This window comes from Pongo abelii, chromosome 5, assembly GCF_028885655.2.
Source record: "Pongo abelii isolate AG06213 chromosome 5, NHGRI_mPonAbe1-v2.0_pri, whole genome shotgun sequence".
Lineage (NCBI taxonomy): Eukaryota > Metazoa > Chordata > Mammalia > Primates > Hominidae > Pongo > Pongo abelii.
In genome coordinates, this window is record NC_071990.2 from 164,752,490 (window position 1) to 164,774,993 (window position 22,504).

Genomic DNA, 22,504 nt, shown 5'->3' on the forward strand with positions numbered 1-22,504 from the left:
AGCAAATAAAGAAAAGACAGAGACTTTCTTACACAAAATTTAAAACTTTTCAATGCTAAATAAATAAAATGGGAAACAAAGATGATAAGATATTTTCAGTCAACACAACCAGTACTTAATATATTCCAGTATAAAGATCTCATACAAATTAACATTAATGAGGAAAAGACACGAACATGCATTCACAATGCATGCATATTGTATTTACACAAAATGAGAAAATGCTCATCCTCATTTGTTAAATGTAGTAATCTAAATTGAACAGGAAGACTGATCTCTTTTTTAATTAGAAAATAATATTATCAAGAATCATAAAATATACATAAAATTTACCTCATTATCTCACATTGGAGACTGTGTCTGAAGGAAATAATATAAAACATGTCATATGCCTGGAATATTTATACAGTGTAATTACAATAGGCAAAAATGGAAATAATATAAATTCCAAATATAATGGCAAATAGTAGGTGGAATATTACTTAGCCATTAAATATGAAATTTTGATAGAAATGGCAACATCAAAACATATTAAACTAAGTTAAAAAGTACACTAAATGGAAAGGACATAAAAATGTAAAAATATGGTATTTGCAGTATTATGTTTTTGAAAAGTTTAAAAGGAAAAGCAAAGTTATTAATAGGTGGTAGGCTTACAAGTGATTTAATAAGATTTTCTTGCAAGCTTTCTGCAGTTTCTCATTATTTACATGATTTAAACAAATAGACTATTCCTAACTTTGTAGTCTTGAAATCTAAATTCCATCTCTGCCTGTAGCTTTCCTCATCCAATCGGTCAGGTGCCTGAATAATCCTTTAGATTTTTGCTTGAATGTAATAATCTAGGATAGTGACTGAGGTACATGTCCTGTAGAGACAAAGAGATTGGGGTTAAAGTCTCTTTTTGACTGTGTGCTGACACGGTGATTTCCAGCCGGTTATTTACCCTCTTCAATTTCCTTGTCTGTGAAATAATTTTCATACGGTTTTGTTGCAAATTGATACCAATAATGTTCATAAAGCAATGAACACAGTATGAGGGGTTTTGTTCTTATTCTTGATGCCACCTTAATTTAAGGCTTTTGCCATCCCATGCTTGGACCACTGCACTGAAATGCAGACCATTCACCTTGACTCTATATTCTCCTGACCTCAGGCCATTCTGTTAGACCTTGACTGAAAACCCTTCTGGAAGCAGATGGCTCAAATCACTTGAAGTTTTCCCTGCCAGCCGTTGTTGCCTGCAGTGCCTTATTTTTAAAGACTCTATAGGATGCTTACCAATATATTGAATATTTATTGAAATACAGTCATGTATTGCTTAAACGTGGAGATCCATTCATGCGTTGTTAGGCAATTTCATCATTGCATGAACATCATACAGTGTACTTACACAAACTTATATGGTATTGCCTACTACACACCTAGGCTATGTGGTGTAGCCTATTGCTCCTGGGCTACAGACCTGTACAAGATGTTACTGTATTGAATGCTGTAGGTAAATGTAAGAAGATGGTAAGTATCTGTGTATTTTAAACATATCTAAAGATAGAAAAGGTATGGTAAAAATATGGTGTTATAATCTTCTGGGACCACAATGGTATATGTGGTCTGTTGTTTACTGAAACATTGTTCTGCAGCACATGACTGTATATAAAGGCTGACCTTGGAGATATCGCAGATTCAGTTTCAGACCACTGCAATGAAGCAAATATCTCAATTAAGAGAGTCACATGATTTTTTTGTTTCCCAGTGCATACAAATTATATTTATACTATATTATAGTCTAATAAGGTACAATAGCATTTTGTCTAAAAACAATGAACATACCATAATTAAAAATACTTTATTGCTAAAATATGCTAACAATCATCTGAGCCTTCAGTGAGTCATAGTCTTTTTGCTGGTGGAGGGTCTTGCTTTGAGGTTGATGGCTGCTGACTGATCAGTGTGGTGGTTGCTGAAAGGTGGTGTGGCTGTGATGATTTCTTAAAATAAAACAACAATGGAATTTGCTGCATTGATTGATTTTTCTTTTCATGAAAGATTTCTCTGTAGCATGTGATGCTGTTTAATACCATTTGATGCACAGTAAAATTTCTTTCAAAATTGGAGTCAGTCTTCTCAAATTGTGCCCATGCTTTATCAGTTAAGTTTATGTTTGCTGTCATTATCCTTTTTTATTATTTTGATAATGTTCAAAGTATCTTCACCAGGAGTAGATTCTGCCTCAAGAAACTACTTTCTTTGCTCATCCATAAGAAGCAGCTCCTCATTAAAGTTTTATATGAGGTTGCAGCAATTTGGTCACATCTTCACTTCTAATTCTAGACTTTTTGCTATTTCTGCTACATCTCCAGTTACTCCACTGCAGTCTTGAACCCCTCAAAGTTATTCATGAGGATTGGAATTATCCTTCCTTTTAATGTTGATATTTTGACCGCTTCCTATGAATCAGAAAGGTCCTTAATGGCATTTAGAATGGTAAATCCTGAATCTTTTGCAGAATATTTAAATTTACATTGCCCAGATACATCAGAGGAATCACCATCTATGGCAGCTAGATCCTTACAAAATGTATTTCTTTTTTTTTTTTTTTTTTTTTTTTTTTGAGCTCGAGTTTCACTCTTGTTGCCCAGGCTGGAGTGCAATGGCGCAATCTCAGCTTACTGCAACCTCTGCCTCCCAGGTTCAAGCGATTCTCCTGCGTCAGCCTCCCAAGTAGCTGGGATCACAGGCATGCACTACCATGCCCAGCTAATTTTGTATTTTTAGTAGAGCCAGGGTTTCACCATGTTGGTCAGGCTGGTCTTGAACTCCTGACCTCAGGTGATCCATCCCCACCTCAGGCTTCCAAAGTGCTGGGATTACAGGTGTGAGCCACCACACCTGGCCTAAAATGTATTTCTTAAATAAAAAAAAAGTTGAAAGTCAAAATTACCCCTTGATGCATGGGCTGCAGAATGGGTGTTGTGTAAGCAGGGATGAAAACAACATTCATCTCCTTGTACATCTCCATCAGAGCTCTTGGGTGACCAAGAGCTTTGTCAATGAGGAGAATACTTTGAAAGAAATCTTTTTTTCTGAGCAGTAGATCTCAACAGTGGGCTGAAAATATTCAATAAACCATGCTACATACAGATGTGTTGTCATCCAGGCTTTGTTGTTCCGTTTACAGAGTACAGGAAGCATAGATTTTGCCTCATTATTAAGGGCTCTAGAACTTTTTGAGTGCTCAGTGACCACTGGCTTCAACTTAGAGTCACCAGCTGCGTTAGCCCCTAACAAGAGAGTCAGCCTGTCCTTTGAAACTTTGAAGCCAAGCATTGAATTATCCTCAGTAGCTTTAACAGCCCAATGTCCTCTTCCAATAGATGGCTGTTTATTCTACATTAAAAATCTGTTGTTTACTGTAGCCACTTTCATCATTTATCTTAGGTAGATCTTCTGGAAAATTTGCTGCAGCTTCACCATCAGCACTTGCTGCCTCACCTTGCACTTTAATTTACGGAGATGGCTTCTTTCCATACATCTCACAAATCAACCTCTACTAGCTTCACACTTTTCTTCTGAAGCTTCCTCATCTCTCTCAGCCGTCACAGGATTGAAGACAGTTAGGGCCTTCTCTGGATTAGGCTTTGGCTTGAGGGAATGTTGTGGCTGGTTTGATCTTCTATCCAGACCACTCAAACTTTTTCCATATCAGCAATAAGCCTGTTTCACTTTCTCATCATTCATGTGTTCACCGGGATAGCACTTTTTATTTCCTTCAAGAACTTTCCCTTTGCATTCACAACTTGGCTAACTATTTGGTACAAGAGGTCTTCCAGCCTGTCCTGGTGTCCAATATGCCTTCTTCACTGAGCTTAATTATTTCTAGCTTTTGATTCAGAGGAAGAGACGTGTGACTCTTCCCTTCATTCGAACACTTAGGAGCCATGTAGAGTTATTAATTGGACTCATTTCAATATTGTTCTGTCTCGGGAAATAGGGAGGCCTGAGGAAGGGAGAGAGATAGGGGAATGGCCAATTGGTGGAGCAGTTAGAACACAAACATTTATGGATTAAATTTGTTGCCTTATATGAGAGTTGTTTGTGGTACTCCCCCAAAATCACAACAGTGACATTGAAGGTTACTGATCACAAGTCACCATAACAGATATAATAATGATGAAAAATGGAAATAGTACCAGGATTACCAAAACATGATGCAGAGACATGAAGTGAGCTCATGCTGTTGGAAAAATGGCACTGATAGACTTACACAATGCAAGGTTGCCACAAACCTTCAATTTACTAAATAAACACGGTATCTATGAAGCACAATAAACCAGAGTGCAGTAAAATGAATGTCTGTACGTATCCTTAACAAATAAGGCTCATATCTTTTCTGGCTATCATGATCATAATATATTGTTAAATTCTTAAATCATTATATTGTTATAACTTATTATAATCATTTTACTTGGTATTATGAGCTCATTTTTGCTATCGTTGAGACACCTATCTTCTATTACAATACAATTTTCTTATTGTAATAATTTTGTAAGCATTGTCCTGGTCATTTGGTGACCTTGAGTATTGCAAAATTTCTGATGTAATGAAGCAATTACAGTTGGCAAATGAGGCAGACACTGAATTACAGAACTTCTCACTCAGGAGCCTACGCTGAAGGTAACCGATTTACCATTCCTGAGACTAACAGTCCAGTCCTGACAGAACTCAAGTCAATGGGTCTTGCCCACCCGTTTATAACAATGGCGTTTTCATGAACCAGAATTTCAGATTGAAGCTGATGAAAACAAGTAATCAATATCTTTGCATCCTATTGTTTCAGTGTTCTGGTGGGTTGGCTAAATGGGCCAATTAGAATAACACAATGCAAATTTCCTGCTTGATATAAAAGTCTTTTTTAAACAGCTTCAGTTTATGCTAAAGAATAAAAATAGTGAAAAGGAAATTTTCAAACTATATGATGAAAACTTCAAGAGCCTTACATTCCTTCCTTATTATTACTAGTTTTGTGACCATATGATGGACACTGTGATGTAAGTCCTAAATCCATTATGCCACATTCCGTAAATGTAGGCATATAAAGTATTCTGTCATCTGTAGTTATTTCAAACTGCATTCAATATCTTGGTTCCCAAGTGCATTGGATTTTATTAAAAGCATTCTGCTGTAACATCCATTCTTCCTAATTGGTTTACAGATTGCCCCTACCATTCAGGCAGACCTTAATTGCATTTTTCCACAAATCTCATTTGATTTATGGTCTCTTGTTTGCTTTATATTATTTATAATAAATTGAGGTAAAATTCTTAAAACATGAAATAAAATTTATAATATTTTGTCTTCTACAAATATGGAACTTATCTAAGGATTTTCAGAGTCATTTTCCTTGTTTTAAAAGTTGTTTAGACAAGCTACAACCATCTGCATGGTTTCCAATAATAAGATCTTTATTACCATCCCAGGATTAATTATATTTCACTTGATTTTTTTTATGTACAGATGTTTAGGATTATATGGAATAAATTATGTATAGAATATAAAAATGGTATGTCCTTCTATAAAGCTTAGGTGGATACGCGTGTCATACGTACCTGGAACAGAAAACAATATTATTTCGGCTGTAGTGACAAAGCATCTGCATAAAATTCAGTGCCACTGATGCACCGAGAGAGCTAATTGAGAACATTCTTGCTTCTGTTACAAGTTCTGGCTTTTGAGATGCCAAGAGTTAATTTAGAATGGATCTATGGCAGATCCCAAAAAATATAAAGTGTTTAAAAATAAGTAAATAGAAATATAAAGACAGAGGATACCAGAGACTTAAGAAGAGAATTTGTCACTGTCAAGTGATTACATATCACCATGGATTATTCTGTAAAGTTCTTTTCTAAATAAAGGCTTTCCATGGAAGTGCAGGCATGGAATCATTTCTGTAGGGTACATGAAAATTTATTGAAAGGAAGAAGTATAAGTTATCTATATCAATTTATAAAAAGCCTTCTAAGCTTTGTTAGAAATGTGTCTATTCATTCAAAAGTTTGAACATTAAGAATTTTGAGCTGAGAATCAGAAAGATTGGAGTATATTCAGTATAAGAGACAAAAAGAAAAGAGAAATTGATTTTTAGAGAAATGCAAAGACAAAAGGGGGAAAGATGGATGATCTCAACAAATTTTAGACCAACTCAGTAAGTGGGAGGCTTATTATCAACAGTAAAAATAACTATGTGACTTCTAGAAAAACTCAAAAAGGGAGGTTAGTGGATGATTGGCAAACAAAATATCTAAATAATGGTTGTAATTGAGTTTCTTAAATGGGGCATTGGGACTTTCCTCTTCACTAGAATAGTAAAGAGGCCCCAACATCTGCAGTGCCAGTGGAGACCTCACGAGGAGCTTGGGCTTGTTCCCCACTTAGTGACGAAAGAGTTGTCTCCTTCCCATTGGAGTTAAGTCAGAGGACTGCCTAGAGAGTGAGGAATTTCACCACTGCCCAGGGTAATGAGGCCACACCGTTTATGATGTCAGTGTGGACAATGGGGGAGCAGTAATGAGTCACTCCTGCCCCTTCCAGCCAGGAGGCTATCAGTGGAGGCCTAGTGGGTTCTGGAATCTCCATCCCCACCCAGTATTAATGAGGCACTCCCTCCTCTGGGGTCACCCAGTATTAATGAAGCATTCTCTCCTCTGGGGTCAGTAGATGCCAAGTAGAGTAATGAGACCTCTACCCCAACTTGGCAGTAATAAGGTAGCACCCTTCCCCCAACCTTTGCCAGAGAAATGTCAGAATAAGCAAGCTAAAACAGAAGCTTTAAGATCTCATAATATAATGTATCAAACATACAGGTTTCACAAGAAAATCAGTAATGACACCAAGAATCAGGAAGATCTCAGAGTGAATGTAAAAATATAATCAACAGGTGCCAACACCAAGATAACAGAAATGTTAGAAATGTCTAGGGAAGAATTTTAAATTAGTTACTTCCAAAAATGCTTTTATGAGTATTATGACACACTTGAGACAATGAAAGAGTGGAAAGTCTCAGAAAAGAAATAGACGATATAAAGATGAACCAAATAGAAATTATAGAACTGAAAATACAACTCAAATTAAATAAAAGCATATTTGGGCTCAACAGCAGAATGCAGGAGGCAGAAGGAAGAATCCACAAACTTGAAGATAGAGCAGTAGAAGTTACCCAATATGAACGACAGAGAAAATAGGCCAAAAAAAAAAAAAAGTTTCAGGGATCTGTGGTACCATAACAAAAGATCTAACATTAATGTCATTGGAGTCTACAAGGAGAGGAAAAAGAAGCCAGGCCAGAGAAGTACTCAAAGAAATAATGACTGAAAACTTTCTAAATTTGGCAAGAGACATGAACCTACAGATTCACAAAGTTGAACAAACTTCAAACAGGATAAAAAGCAAAGAAATGCATGCAAAGGCACATTGTAATTCAACTTCTGAAAATTAAAGACAGAGAAAAATCGTGGCATAACTAAAAAAAAGTGGCACCTTATAAATAAGGGAAAGCAATGTGAATGAGAGTGGATTTATCATCCAAAGCCTTGAAGGGTAGAAGGAAGTGGCACACTATTTTTCAAGTGCTAAAAGAAAGAACCATGAACCTTAAATCCTACATCCAGTTAAAATGTAGTTTTGGAAATGCAGAAGAAATCAATAAAATTGGCCAACTTCTAGTAAGATGGGCAAAGGAAAAAGCAAAGAGACAAATTACCAAATATCAGAAATGAAGAATGGATATCATGAGAGACCTTCCAGACATCAGAAGGATAATACAGAAAAACCACAAGCAATTCTACACTTGTAAGTTTGACAACTTAAATAAAACGGGCCAGTTCCTCAGAAAATACATGTTACTGCAAGTCATCCAATAAGAAGCAGATTATTTAAGTAGCCCTATAACTTTAAAGGCTATTACATTTGTAATAGAAAACTCCATATCAAAAGGTGACAGAATAAAAATCACAGAAGCATATTGATTGATGCAGAAAAAAATTGCAAAAATTGAACATTTACTTATAATGAAAAACTATCAGAAAAATAAGCATAGAGGGGGAAAGGTCATCAACTTGATAAAGAGCATCTACCAAAAATTTTGCAACTTTATCCATAATAGCCAAACCCAGGAAGTAATCCATATGACCTTTAAAGGTGGATGGGTAGACAAACTGATGTATCCATGCCATGGAATACCATTCAGCATTAAACAGCAATGAACTATTGACATATGTTGACTACCCCTTATCTGAAATGCTTGGGATTCAAAGTGTTTTGGATTTTTGATTTTTTCAGCTCCAATAAGCATTTCCTGTGAACACCATGTCAGCGCTCAAAAAGTTTCAGATTTTGGAGCTTTTCAGATTTTGATACTCAGTCTGTACACACAACAACTTATATGATTCTACAGAGATTTATGTGGAGTGAAAAAGGCCAGTTCCAAAGGGTTACATGTATGATTCTTGAAATAACAAAATTACAGAAATGAAGAGGACATAGTTGTTGCTAGCGGACGAAAGTTAAGGGGAAGAAAGAGTGTGGCTGTATAAGGGCAAATTGAGGGAACTTTGTGGTGGTAGAAATGTTCTTGTCTGTATCAATGTCAATAACCTATTGTGATATAGTACCACAGTTTGTAGGATATTCCCATTAGGGAAAGCAAATAAAGGCTATGTGTGTTCTGTGTGTTATTTCTTACAACTGCATATGGATCTATGATTATCTTAACAATAAGTTAAACAAGAAAACAAAATAAAATAAATGAGGCTTTTGCTGAGCAGTAATCAGTATTCTACAATAACAATACACACACACATGCACATACATCTATGCACTATACACTGGCACTATTGCACATAATTTACTATAAATATTTGTTCACACATTTATGCTTGTTTAACTTGGTCGAATTTTCTTTCTTTAGATTGTATTCTGTCACTTTTTTGAGGGTGTTAAAATGGTGCCATGTTGGTAGATGTTACCATCAACCTTTTCTAAAAAAAACAAACTTTTTGGCAACATAAAAATTTGTCAATCATTTATCAATTCCCAAAAATGTGATTCAAGATTTACTCCTCCATGAATTTCAGAAGTCCAGGAATCACAGCTCTACAGTTTCCATGATAGTAATATAGCTAAAACTGTTCTTTTTATGTAGCCTCCAGCTCAAAGAGCTGAACAAAATAGTTGTTAAATACATGTGGTTATTTAATAATTGAATGAATTTGACTGAAAATGGTGGCTATTAATTCTAATTCCAGAACAAATTCCTAATTTTCAATAAGTAAAAGGAAATCTTCCTTCCTACTGGTAATACCCAATCTGTCTCAATTACTCATATAATCATATACTGGGAGTAATGTGCTATGTAGTGGAGTAAATTCTAAACTCTAATAAATGTGTGTTACCTCACTCTTCAACTCCACTTCAGCATTTAATCATTGTAATAAGGTATTTCTTAATACCACACTTAATTTCATATATAATCCTTTTATATATGTATTAGATACAATGTATTTTTCATATCTAATATGTGTATTGTATGTTTATTTATTGTATGATATTTAGATATGTTAATATATTCATTAAAATTGGAGTTTTTAACAAAAATATTACAAATTAACATATAAAATAACTAAAAATATTAAGTTATATTATTTTGTCTATAGTTAGTATTAGCAAAGTAATCATGAATTTATTAAGCTAATATATAAAATGACTAGTATTTACCTTTTTTCAGTAAGCAGGGAAAAATAATCATGTTTAGACTATATGTAAGGAACAGAACAGTACATTTATTTTCTAAATACTTTACTTACTACTTTTAATTTTGTAATCTAATGAATTAGTTCCAATGTAAATACAGATTTGAAAGATGTATTCATTGTAAATAACTCTATAGGAAATATTTCTTCTTCAATGAAAATTTCAGTTTTGGAGATGGAAGTTTCTCATCGGTTGTAATTTCTCATCTATTCTAATGTTACTTTCTTGTAAATTCATGTTACCAAATGTATGCTATACACACACATAGTAGGCCACCTTTTTTTTCTTTCTACACTAATTTATTATTACTTTTATATCATTTTGGTAGTTTTATTGTTAATATTCATAATATGAGAAGATATTCCACTATTTTACATATATATAGAAAAATTGAAATGTTTTAAATTACTTCAGTATTCCATAAAGTGTATCAGATCCAAGATTAGAATTTATAAGTATTTGAAATTGTAAAAGTTTTAACATTCTAAGCTTAAGACACCTCTATTAAAATGTTTTTCGTATACATAATATCAGTCTTCTCTTCCCAATAAAGTGATATTTTAAGTGACATTTTCTAAGAATGCTTTCTAAAGTAGCTTGAAATAAAGCAGACTTTTAATAGTGATTATAAAATAATTTTCTTCCCCAGGTGTCTGTATTAACAGATTTCTGTTGTCCCTTATTAGATAATGTAGTTTTATCTTCCAACATATTTATACAAGCTGAAATCTTTAAAAACAGAAAGTTCTTTTATTGTGAATTTTTTTAGTATGTCTTAAAACCTGATCCTTATTTATTTTTTTTTTTTCAATTAAGGTGAGAGGCCCTCCAGCTGCAGGGGCATTTAAAGAAAGACCAACCAAGCCCACAGCATTTCGAAAATTCTATGAGCGAGGTGACTTCCCAATTGCCCTTGAGCATGATTCAAAAGGAAACAAAATCGCCTGGAAGGTAAGTCAGGGCACAGCTGTGCCGGCCAGCTGCACCTGCTGAAGTGACATCTCCCAGTGCCAAACACACTTGGCTGCTAAGTAAATAAACTGGAGTCATTTCTCAGCACGTGGAAGATGGTGGGAAAGCTCTTAGAGAAAGCCCCCCTGTGTCAGCCATCCACCTTGACTAACAATTATAGCCCACAAAGAAGAAAATGACAGAGTTGCTTTGCCTTAGAGAATTGTCTGCTTCCCAATTCATCTCTATTTTTATGAGAACCTGGCAGCCCGGCTTGTTTCAGGCAGTCCATCAAATGATGGAACTGGCGGCTGGATACGGAGAGCAACAGCCATTTATCTCCCCCAGATTTCACCTTCCTGCAGGACACTTCCAAATGGAAGCTTTAATTACCTAAATGGATAGGTCAAGATTGTCTGCTCCCTGGAAATGCAGAGTAAAATACAAAAGCAGGCCGATCCCAATCCTGGCTCTCCTTTCCGTCCCAGCCTGTGTCAGCAGGCGCGATGGCTGTCACACGTGCCCTGTTAGAGGCTGACCTCCACCGCCGAAGCCATTACAGCACAGACATTTTTCTGACAAAAGGTTAATTGGCTTCAAAATAAATGTATTGCCTAATGACTCCATTCTAATGTGGTTGTGTTCCTTTATAAAAGGCTCACAGATGTTATTTGTAAAAACTTGCCAATCTCTTAACCGGAGAAGGCTTTTACATTTAATTTGAGAAAAATAAATGCTGGTCTCTAACCAGCTTCTGCTATTTAATTATTATTGCTATCAAAGACTTTGCTTTTGGTGATATTTATCAACTAAAAGGGCCTTTCTGCCTACAGACAGCAAAGCAGTTGTGCACACTTATGAGTATCACATCAGGTTAAGGACAAGAAAAGGTTTTGGCCAAATATTAGTTAAATTAAGCAATTGACACATTTAACTGGGAAGTCCAGCAGTCGTGGCCAAAAGCAAATCAGGAATTGTTTTTAATTAGTAACAGATAAATTTATGTTAAAAATAAAATTACAAATCAGAGAAATCAAAGTAAATAGCTTAAAAAGGTGCATTAAAATTAAATTTTTCCTTCCTGTATAGAAACATTGAAAGGATTATTGCATTATATCTAGTATGTCTTTTGAAATATTTTCATATTGTTATCAAACATTTCTAATTCTTGAGCAGTCATCCGATATCAGTTATTGAACTTAGAATTATTCCAACTTATGTTACAAGAGGAACTTGGTGGTATCCTTATTAGGAAACCTTACTATAAAATTTTGGGGGGGGTGGGAAAGAGGTGAGTAACATTATTGTCTCCTTTATAATAGTCTCTGTTAGAATGTGAACTTGTTATGCGAAAATGTACATATGATGAGAAAAAATTTATAGCGTGTATAACTAACTTTCATACTTTAGTCTTAATATAAATATTTCCAAACTTTTGTTTGGATTTTTGGATTCATATATTTGAATGGTTGCATGGATTTTGTGTTTGCCTGTCTATGTACTGGCTCATACAAGATAATACAATGGAGTTTCTTCAAAACCTGATTCCTGTTGAGTTAAATAATATGTCATAATTCTTTATAAAAAGTGAGTGGCTTTTGGTGTTTTAGGTAATTATAACCTACACATAAATTGTATTAATGAAAATAAATTATATAGATTTACTATGATTCAAATAATTTTATGAGCAACCTTTAGAAGTGTAGAGACTAGAAAAAATCATTTTGAAAATAAATTATTAATAAAAATATGAGGTGAATCATTTTCTTTATCTTTGATAATCCAACAGGCAGCAGGGATATAAAATGCTTTTCTTTTTTATGGATATATTAATTCTCTTAAGCTACTATTGATTATAGCACTGATTCAGCAAGCTAAAAAGTAATAAAAAGAAGAAACAATTTATTTGCTGTCATTGGTAGTATAATAGCATAAATTTAGAAAAACATCTTATTCCAGAAGCTGTGGACTTCTTTTAGAGAGTTGCTACTACATTTTAATTGCATTACTGTAACACTGAAGATAAGACATTAAGATTATTTATTATTTTATTATTTTTTTTTGAGACGGAATCTTGCTCTGACCCCCAGGCTGGAGTGCAGTGGCGCCATCTCGGCTCCCTGCAACCTCCGCCTCCCGGGTTCACGCCATTCTCCTGCCTCAGCCTCCTGAGTAGCTGGGACTACAGGCACCCACCACCACGCCCAGCTAATTTTTTGTATTTTTAGTAGAGACGGGGTTTCACTGTGTTAGCCAGGATGGTCTCAATCTCCTGACCTCGTGATCCGCCTGTCTCGGCTTCCCAAAGTGCTGGGATTACAGGCGTGAGCCACCGCGCCCAGCCAAGACATTAAGATTATTAAACATAGGCTTGGGAACCATCTATCCATAGTTTATACTTATTTCGTGGCACGTTTGATGAAAGGACAATCTGGTGCTAAATAAGAGGAGGGATTGTTTTAGGATGCCATTCCTAAGGAAGAACTCTCGAGTGCTGAAGGAAGCAGAGCCATCCGTCCCCCACAAAAAACTAAAAACAAGAGGCCAAGACCCTGCACTCTTCTCTTGTGTGTGGGCAGAGCACCGGTTTCTGGTCATGAAAACCCCTCGTCTCAATGTCATAGCTCATTCCTCACTGAGGACTGCTGAGGAGAAGCGCTTCCCTCCGAGGATACCGGCCCTCTCTCAGCTCTCCTCAGACACCCTAGGGACTCCAAGTAGATTTGTGAGCACCTGAAATGATGCACATAACTAAGCGAGAAGCAGGTCTATTTCTTTTATCAGTGTTTCCAGAGCCTGTGGCTCTGAAGGACTTAGGACGCACTGCTCTAAACCCTGGCACACGCTGCCCCAGCCTCTCACGGTCATTCCAGTCTGTGAAGGTTCTGGTCTGGGGATCCCTCCCCAGCTCCTCAGACTCCTCTTCTACTTGTTCTGGATTAGCTGAGCTGATCTTCACCAGGTTAGGAACCATCGTATGTTCTTGAAATAACAAGGGCACTCTATGGTAACATCAGAAAGTAGAAGCAAGAGTTAGGGACAGACAGATGTCTTTACATGCTTAGCCCACACCCTGCTCTCAGTTCCAGTTTCATGCACATGGAAGTGGTCATTTGTTCCAGATGCCAAAACAACGTGGCAGGCTGCGTGTCATTGTCTCTGCGGCTTCGTCTATTTCTTGTGGCATCTCTGAAGATTGCAGCAGTGTCTGATCCAACTGTCTGCAGTGGTGGAAATGTTCTACATCTGCACCGTCTAATATGGTACATCTGGCCATATGCGGTGATTAAGCACTTGAAATGTGCCTACCGAGACTGAGGAACTCAATTTTTAATTTTATTTAATTTTAATTAATTTTAATTTAAATAGCCACATGGTTACCATATTAGACCATGCAGCTCCAGATTAAGATAATGGCAGTCAAAAATAAATGCCTGAATCTGCTACCCAGATAGATAGAAGGTTATCAGCATGTTAGAATTTTTATTATTAAAGTGAAAAAATGGGACTTATCTATGGATTTTTTTGTCATGGTTTTCTATGCATATCATAAATTCATTGGTAAATATGAGAAAAGTTTTGCAAAATGTTTGTAGTGAAAATTTCTGTATACTTATCAATAGCAAATTCATGAGCTATGAAAGATGAATAGATCTCATCTTAAATATGAAATCTACCAGGCAAGCCCAGTAATAGTGTATTTTTAATTTTTAAATATGCGTTTTCTAAATATCGCTAAAGAATTCTTGATTATCAATGGTTGTAGTTATAAAAAAGCATAAGGAATACTTAAACAAAATGTTAATCTGTTTCTTTTGCTACACTTTCCTTGACCCCTCTAACATTTGGGAAATACGACTGTTGATTCTTTAGCTGTCTTCAATATCCACATTATTGGCAACAGATGAGAAAAGAGCTGAGCTGTCTGGATAAGTTACAAAGCAGATAGTCAGATGAACGATGGAATTTTAAAAATTGTGTTTGAGTTTTCTCATCTTAAATTGCCATCCTTTGATTTTCTGTCCTTCTGTAATATAAATCACACACTTCTAATGATGGTGATCAGGGTGGGGACAGGGCTTTTTGTAAAGGTTTTCCATATGGGCATCTGGAGAGGGAAGAAATGCTATATGAATTGGTAAAATGTGCAGCCCATTGTCTCTACCTCTGCTGTGTAAATAAAGAGCGAAGAGAAGCATACAAGTGGTTTTGAAACGGTCACTCCAATAGAGACCTCGAGAGAAAGAGATGGAGATAAATACCTGAGGCACTGTGAATTTTTAGAAATAACTATATCATATTAGAAACCATTAATTTATTTTGAAGATGGAAACAGGTACACCTACATAAAGGTGTCTCAAATCTTTCACTTTCTAGGCATTTTGATGTAGTAGATATTGATACAGGTCATCTTTCTCCATGATAATGTGCTATGTGACAGAATATGACATGCACTAAGATGGTCTTGTTTTCCACTAAATTTCTAATAACCAGGCATAAGAACGTCCCAGATATCAGAGATATTTGAATAGGACATAGATAAACCCGTAACCCTCTAGGAAAATCAGGATATAATACCACCCTTTCACAAACGCAACAAAATCACAAACCTCTCAAATTTGAAAGGGAGAAACTCAAAATGGACTTGTATTTTGTCCAAAATCCCTCCCCACTCCCCGCACAGCACCCAATCAACCCACACCTGGCAGTGTCATGATGGTCCTTGTCCAGAGTAGCAGAGATGCCAGAGGCCTTTCCGCATTCTTGTTTTTTCTTCTTTGACATGTAAATGATATTCCATAGCCACCTATATTGAAATGAAATTAATAAAACCGGAACTGATACATTTGAGCAGGTATATGTGAGAATGGACTTAGGTGGCCTCTACTCACTGCCAAAAATGTATCTTCCTCACTGCCCTATTAGAGATACATAAAATCTCACCATGGAGGCAAATTTCCCCTTACGTTAATATAGTAATTGTACCTGCTGATTAAAATTTAGATCTCCAGACTTGGTTTTGTATTAAAAAATGACTTATTAAAATTTATCAGGTAACTATAAACATTTAATACTTTTTATAAATAAATGTTGACATAAATGTGTCATTTATATATTTATACCCCACATTGTTTCAAAATGGATTTAAATTGTCTTACAAAAAAACTATAAAGTCAGCATAAATAAGAGATGAGAGAAATGAAAACCATAGGGACCCAAAATGGACCCAGTAACAATGTTAGTAAAAATAGGCATATCCTGAAATCCTATAAGGCGAGATCTTTGTCTGTATTTCTGGTTTATTCACTCACTTTCCTGGTACCTAGAACAGTACTGTCACAGGGCAGGCACCCAGGGATATTTGTTGAATGCAAGTAAAGCATACAGGAGCTGATTGTTTTTAAGTTTTATTTCTCTTGCTTCGTAGGCCTCACTTTCCTTATCTGTAAGTGACAACAATATACCAGGTGATTTCTATGGCCCTTTTAAATTATGAGCATTCAAATAAGTTTTGTTTCATAATTATTAAAATAACTATTTTGAGATGTTCATGGAATACTTCAAAGAACAAATATTAAGTACAAATTTGCCACAGAGATAAATTCTTCTGGTAGCAAAATGGAAATATTAGCAGCAGCACATTTAATTTGAATCCATAGCACTTTAGGTTCCATAATGATATGCAACGGTCTTGAGAGGGTTGAACTTTTACCAGGAGGATGCTCTTTAGGTTATACATGAATGCTTTCCAGTGACTACTCATCCCTTAAAGTTTGCTTTCAAAATGACAAGTTCGCTTCCCTTTCTAAAGGACTGAAAATATATGTCGCACTTGAACACCCAAGTAAAGGAAATGCTGTGAATAAATTAATTAGATGCATAAATCAGCCTTTATAATTTCCACTGATGGTGTCTCAGACAACACCTTTAATTATGTGTTGACTGACAATTCCATTCAGTATTTCTTCTCTGGCGTTTTCTCCTTTTTTTCTAGTTCTTTTTATTTCTCAGCATCATTGGTATTCAGGAACTATAAAAAGCTCTGCCAATGTGACTGTTTTCATTGACATAACTGATAATTTCCTAGTAGGAAAAACAGTTATTGCATATAATTATTATAAAAGTATGCACACATTTTCTTACAATTAAAATCAGCCCCAACTCCGGATAGCTTATTATCTGCAAATATTATTGCATTTTAAAGTAAATCACACTGTGATGTGATACTCGATCCATTTGCTATCAGAATATTCACAAGATTCTGTAATTCTGAGTTATAATTTAGTCCCTTTGTACCTTCAATTTCTTAATGTTTCAATTTCTTAAGGATTTAAAAAAAGTAATGCTATATCTGTTGCCCCTAAGGTAAAACTGATATTGACTTTTGAAATCTTGTAGGCAAATTTATTTGAGCTGAATAATTTGTTTCACATCAAGGAGAATGAATGTTCTCTTAGAATTGTCCTGGGCTTCCATTTCTTTTGATAACTGCCAAAGCTTGAGTTTGGATAACAGGACTTAGTAGAATTTGCAAGGCAAATTTTACAAGAGAAGTGACAATTTACCTGATTTTTGTACAAGAGAGCTGCCATGTTCCCACAATTATTTCCTTTGTGATTAATTAATAGACAGAGCTTATTCCAGAAGTCTTGAAAAAAAAATCCTCTGGCAATGAGTGTACTATTCTTAATGCCATTCTTTTATTGATGTAAATTGCTACATCTTAAAAGTGTACAGCATGAAAATACAGCCATGTATCAGAAATAACTTTTATTTAAATTGGTTAGATGACCTCTGAAAACCAGATGAAAGATTTTCTGCTGAATGCGCTGGTGCTCCCTGCTGCCTATATAATTTATGTGAGAAATTAGTGCAAATGGTTCACTTTTATGGAGCAGAGCTGCTTGTAGCAAGCCTGCAGAAACAATTTCCCCCCAAGCCTCCATCTGTTCTTCAAACTAGGGCATATGCCATCTCATCGAGCTTGAAAGTCAACTGATTTATAACTCCTGGAAAGTGCATAGATTGAAAAGAAAGGTCGACTGCTGCTCTGTGACAGTGATTTGTTTGGCATTGGCTAAAGACAATTCACATTACCAGGGACCCAAGGGGAAACAAGAAATGTTGTAAGTTTCAGATCTCAGTAGACTGACAACTAGAAGAAAAACAAATCACTCCTGCTTTTTAAGTCAGACGACCACCACGGTTGAAAAGTAGGTCTTGGTAGTGTTAAGGGTGCCAAAGCTAAGCTGCCACCCATATTGTCACTTAGCATCCCATGAAGAAATGTGTCACTGCCACCCTCTCAGTGGTAAATGTTGACATTGTAGAAGTATCAGTACTCTAATTTTTAAACAAAACATGTGTGTCACTGCTTGTCAGAAAGTTCTGTTTGGAGACACAAATTGGTCTTTGATGAATTTTCTATATCTACCCAAGGTTAATCTCCAGTTCTATTCCAATTAGTAATTTAATGAACGGTTCGCTCCTGTCTTATCACTCATCACGTGTCTCTTCTCTTTACTGAAGCACTATTGAGATCAAAAGTCCTTTGACAGATGACAAATGGAATCAGATTGGCAGTACACTTGTAAACAACAACAAAAAAATCATTCTTTGTTTGATGTTTTCATTTGAGTAGTCAAAGTATCATCCTCCCAGATAACAACTTTTAGTACATTGATGTTTTTGTTGTCTTTTTTCTACATGTATGTATGTTTTTTATTTTGTCAAAACTGTGTTTCACATGATAATTTTTAAGGAACTCAAAGGAACATTCATGGTCCTAATTAAGACAGGAGATTGATAGTGGACATACTGCCACAGGAATTCTAATAGTTTTTTCCAACTTAATGACAACGAAAAAGACAATCATCTTTTAATGTGCAGGTTTAAGTTTTCAGCAGTCATTACTAAGACCTTCGGAAAGGAGATACCCAAACATGTTTCTATGCAAAGCTCCATGTTAGCAGAGATGCACACACATGGCTTTTCCTGTAGTAATTCTCATGGCATGGTGCCCAACCACATAAGCAAGCTTGTCTTTGTGAGCATGTCATTATCATGTTTTTGAAGAGCATAGTAACTACTATTTTCACAAAGTTCATTATGTATGAAGCACATATCTTGCTATTTGGAAAAGTATAGAAATGGACAGAGTTGACAGAATCATTTTAAAGCCAACCTCTGCCCCTACTCTAAGAGACTGTCTTTACAACAAATACTCCTACAGAATTTCCAAGATTGGGTTCTAATCTGAATAAAGGAAAACCCACCAACCTTTGTAGCCATAAATTCTCAAATTTTGAGTTCTTATTTAGATTGATCTCTCTCTGTTCATGCATAGTTTTAAGCACTTAAAAAAACAGGTATATGGTTTGAATATTTCTGAATTCTTGAATATCTTGAAAATATAAAATTTCAACTTTCATGTACATAAAACACAATTTAATTGAAATTAATTCTTAAATTACAATTGCTTCCCTTCATATCTCTTTAGAAGATAACATCTTTGTATTCTATTAATAACATATGTTATCATGTTATATATATTATAACATACATGTATCATAACATATGTATTATAACATATATGTATGTGTATAACATATAACATATATTATGTTATGTTATTATGTATATCCAATTCCATTGATCTCATTTTCTGTAGAAATTCCCTTTATTTTCTGCCTGCACATTTGTTATTATACTGATTTGCCATTGCATGTTACATTTTCCTCTTTTTCTGTGTCTTCACAGATAATTTTGTGGTATGTTGAGAGATACTGTGTCAGATATTCGTGTCAAGATGCTATGTATATATGCTGAAAAATTAAGACTAGCCTGATTTTATTCCTTTAATGTCAATCTATCTTGTTTGTTGGTTTGTTTGTTTTGTTTAACAGCTTTGGTAAATGCACTATTTTTGTGTAATTAAAAATTGCTTCCATGTATTTTTCTTTTCCTTTTGTGTATTCTTCCTTTGCTATAGTAAGCTTATTGTCTACTTACTTGAAACTTCTTCTCAACTGAGGAAAGTTTTCTTTTGTAATATTACTTATTGTTACTCAGTCCCAATTTTCTATTTTCTTTCTTAGAACAAATATTACATGTAGATTATACATTTATATTCTATTCTATTATTTCTATCATTATCTCCCTCAATATTTTTATCTCTTTATCCTTGTTTTAACTTCTGACAGAGCTTTCTTTCTTTTTTTTTTTTTTTGAGACGAAGTCTTGCTCTGTTGCCCAGGCTGGAGTGCAGTGGTGCAATCTCGGCTCACTGCAAGCTCCACCTCCTGGGTTCAAGCGATTCTCCTGCCTCAGCCTCCCGAGTAGCTGGGACTACGGGTGCTGCCACCACACCCGGCTAATTTTTTGTATTTTTTTAGTAGAGAGGGGATTTCACCGTGTTAGCCAGGATGGTCGCGATCTCCTGACCTCGTGATCCGCCCGCCTAGGCCTCCCAAAGTGCTGGGATTATAGGCGTGAACCACCGCACCTGGCCAGAGCTTTCTTATGTTTCCTATTTTTGTTGGTATGGATCTATCCATTACTGCCACCAGTTCAAATTTTAGCTGTGCTTAGGTAAACTGCCCTGCACCTGGCCAATACCCAGTGTCTAGCATGAGCATGTTTCACCTGGTCTTATTCTGTTGGCCTAAAAGGGGACTTTGTAACTTCTAACACTGAGACAGCTGGAGTACACAAACACCTATAATCCCTAAAAGGTACAGGTACCCAGCTTTGTCTTCGCCTGCCTTTACCTATAGCATTTTGCTTGTGGGACACACTACTTTCTAGGACAGAATGCAATGTGGTACCAGAAATCTCTGTTCCTACAGAGATTTGTTGTTGTTTCTTGAGTTGACTGTGAATGGATGTAGGAAGGGTGAATGGAAGTGGATAGTGCTTTGTCTTGAAAGGCAACTATTTCAAGGCAGCAGGCTGGTGGCCTAGTCCCTCCCGCCCCCACCGTCACCCTTTTATTCTAGACCTTATGTTTCTGACAGGGCCAGGAACGGGGCTCAGAAAGTGTGGGAGAGATGAAAAAGCTGACTACCTACTTTTGGATTGGTGCCTCTGGTTGCAAAACATAAGCTGACTATGAATTGTGGTTTTCCAGTCCAATTCCATTGATCTCATTTTCTGTAGAAATTCCCTTTATTTTCTGCCTGCACACTTGTTATTATACTGATTAGCCGTTGCATTTTCCTCTTTTTCTGTATCTTCGTAGATAATTTTGTGGTTATGTTGGGAGATACTGTCTCAGAGATTCGTGTCAAGATGCTATTTAAAAGCACTGAGTCCAATTCATTTTTGTGCATTAATGGACTATATTCCTTTGCAGAGAAGTAATGTGATCTCATTAACACTTAGGCTACAGTGACTTGTCTATTCATAAAGGAATTGAGTATTTATAATGGGAAAGACATGGTGCTGGGCTCTGTAACCTGCATAATATGAGTTCTCATCTTAAGAAGCTTATTGACTGGAATAGATCACTATTCAAGGAAGAAACCGAAAGTCCTTTCAAAGAGTATATATCAAGTCTTAAGACAGATTGCTTCCGCTTGCATAGATCATAATTCTTAGTCCTTTATGCAGTATGTGTTAAACATTTGCTACTTCAGTGATCTGGTTCAAATAATTTCTGTAGACAAACTTTTCAAATTAAGAGTCTCTATAAAATTTTTGCGAGTTCATAAATGGTTATCTATTTCAGGGAGTGCAGCTTGCTGACACTTTCATGTTTCTTGTATTTCAGTTTTTTTAATTGCCATATTAAGAAATAATAAATTTTACCTTTAAAATGACCTTTAGGTAGTCAATCCACATACCTACGTATCTACATATTGTGGCAATCCCAAGTATCAATAAGATATTACTGACTTCAATGTTCTACTCTGTACTTTGAAATAAACACTTTGAAAAAAAATTATGTTTTTACCTATTTGTGAATTTTAAAGATTTATCGTGCTTGGGATTCTGTCTGATTTAAGTCTGAAGACTTCTGGAGTCATGGTTAAATACGAGCTGGGCTTTCTCATTCCAGCTTTCACATCTCTGCATCTCTGTTCTCTTATTTTCTATCTTTTTAAATCACTGTGTTTCATTCACTTTTTAATTCACTGTGTGTTGTAGGTGATTTCCTCAACTCTGTCTTCCAACTTAATAAGTTACTAGTTTAATCTACTGTATCATTTGTTGAAATTTTTTCAAATTTATTTTCAGTGAATATCAATTCTGGAATTTATATTTGTTTCTTAAAAAGATCTGCCTACTCTTATATTTTTCTCACTTTCTGGTTTCTCTTACTATCTTTATCAGATTGTATTTTTAAGTCACTCATTTGAGGTTCTTTTTCACACTCATCTATTATCTTGAGCTCCTGGGGTGTGAATTGGACCCTGCCTTCTGTGGGAGTCCCTTGCGGCCTGGGTTGTGAAGGCACCCGTGTGCTGTGCTTTCAGGTTCGTCTCTGCAGGACACACATTCTGAACCACTTTTGATGTGAATCAGCCTTCACGTTCCCTCACTGGGCTCCTGCTCACTGCTCTAGATTTGAGTTTCCCTTTCATTTCTGGGGACTTAGGATTTGCCTATCTTCCTTTTGAGAATGGCTATGCATTTATTTATTTATTTTATTTTACTTTTCCTGCAGTATTTGCAGCTTTTTTTGGCCATACTGACCAGAGGTCTTTCTATTAATTCTGTAAAATTGTTTTCTCAATTAACTGAATAT

The 22,504-nt window shown here is 35.6% G+C and overlaps 1 protein-coding gene across 5 annotated transcripts in view; it reads left to right on the forward strand.

Annotated features, from left to right (window-relative positions):
- The window catches only part of PACRG (parkin coregulated), a 592,936-nt gene that overhangs the window by 77,988 nt on the left and 492,444 nt on the right, over positions 1–22,504 (forward strand). For all 5 annotated transcript variants that reach the window (XR_008526781.1, XM_024248816.3, XM_054558790.2 and 2 more), the window contains exon 2: positions 10,621–10,755. Coding sequence is in view for 4 of the 5 variants with exons in the window: in XM_024248816.3 (XP_024104584.1) it covers positions 10,621–10,755 (135 nt within the window). In the remaining variant the exon portion in view is untranslated. The remainder of the gene's footprint in view (positions 1–10,620; positions 10,756–22,504) is intronic.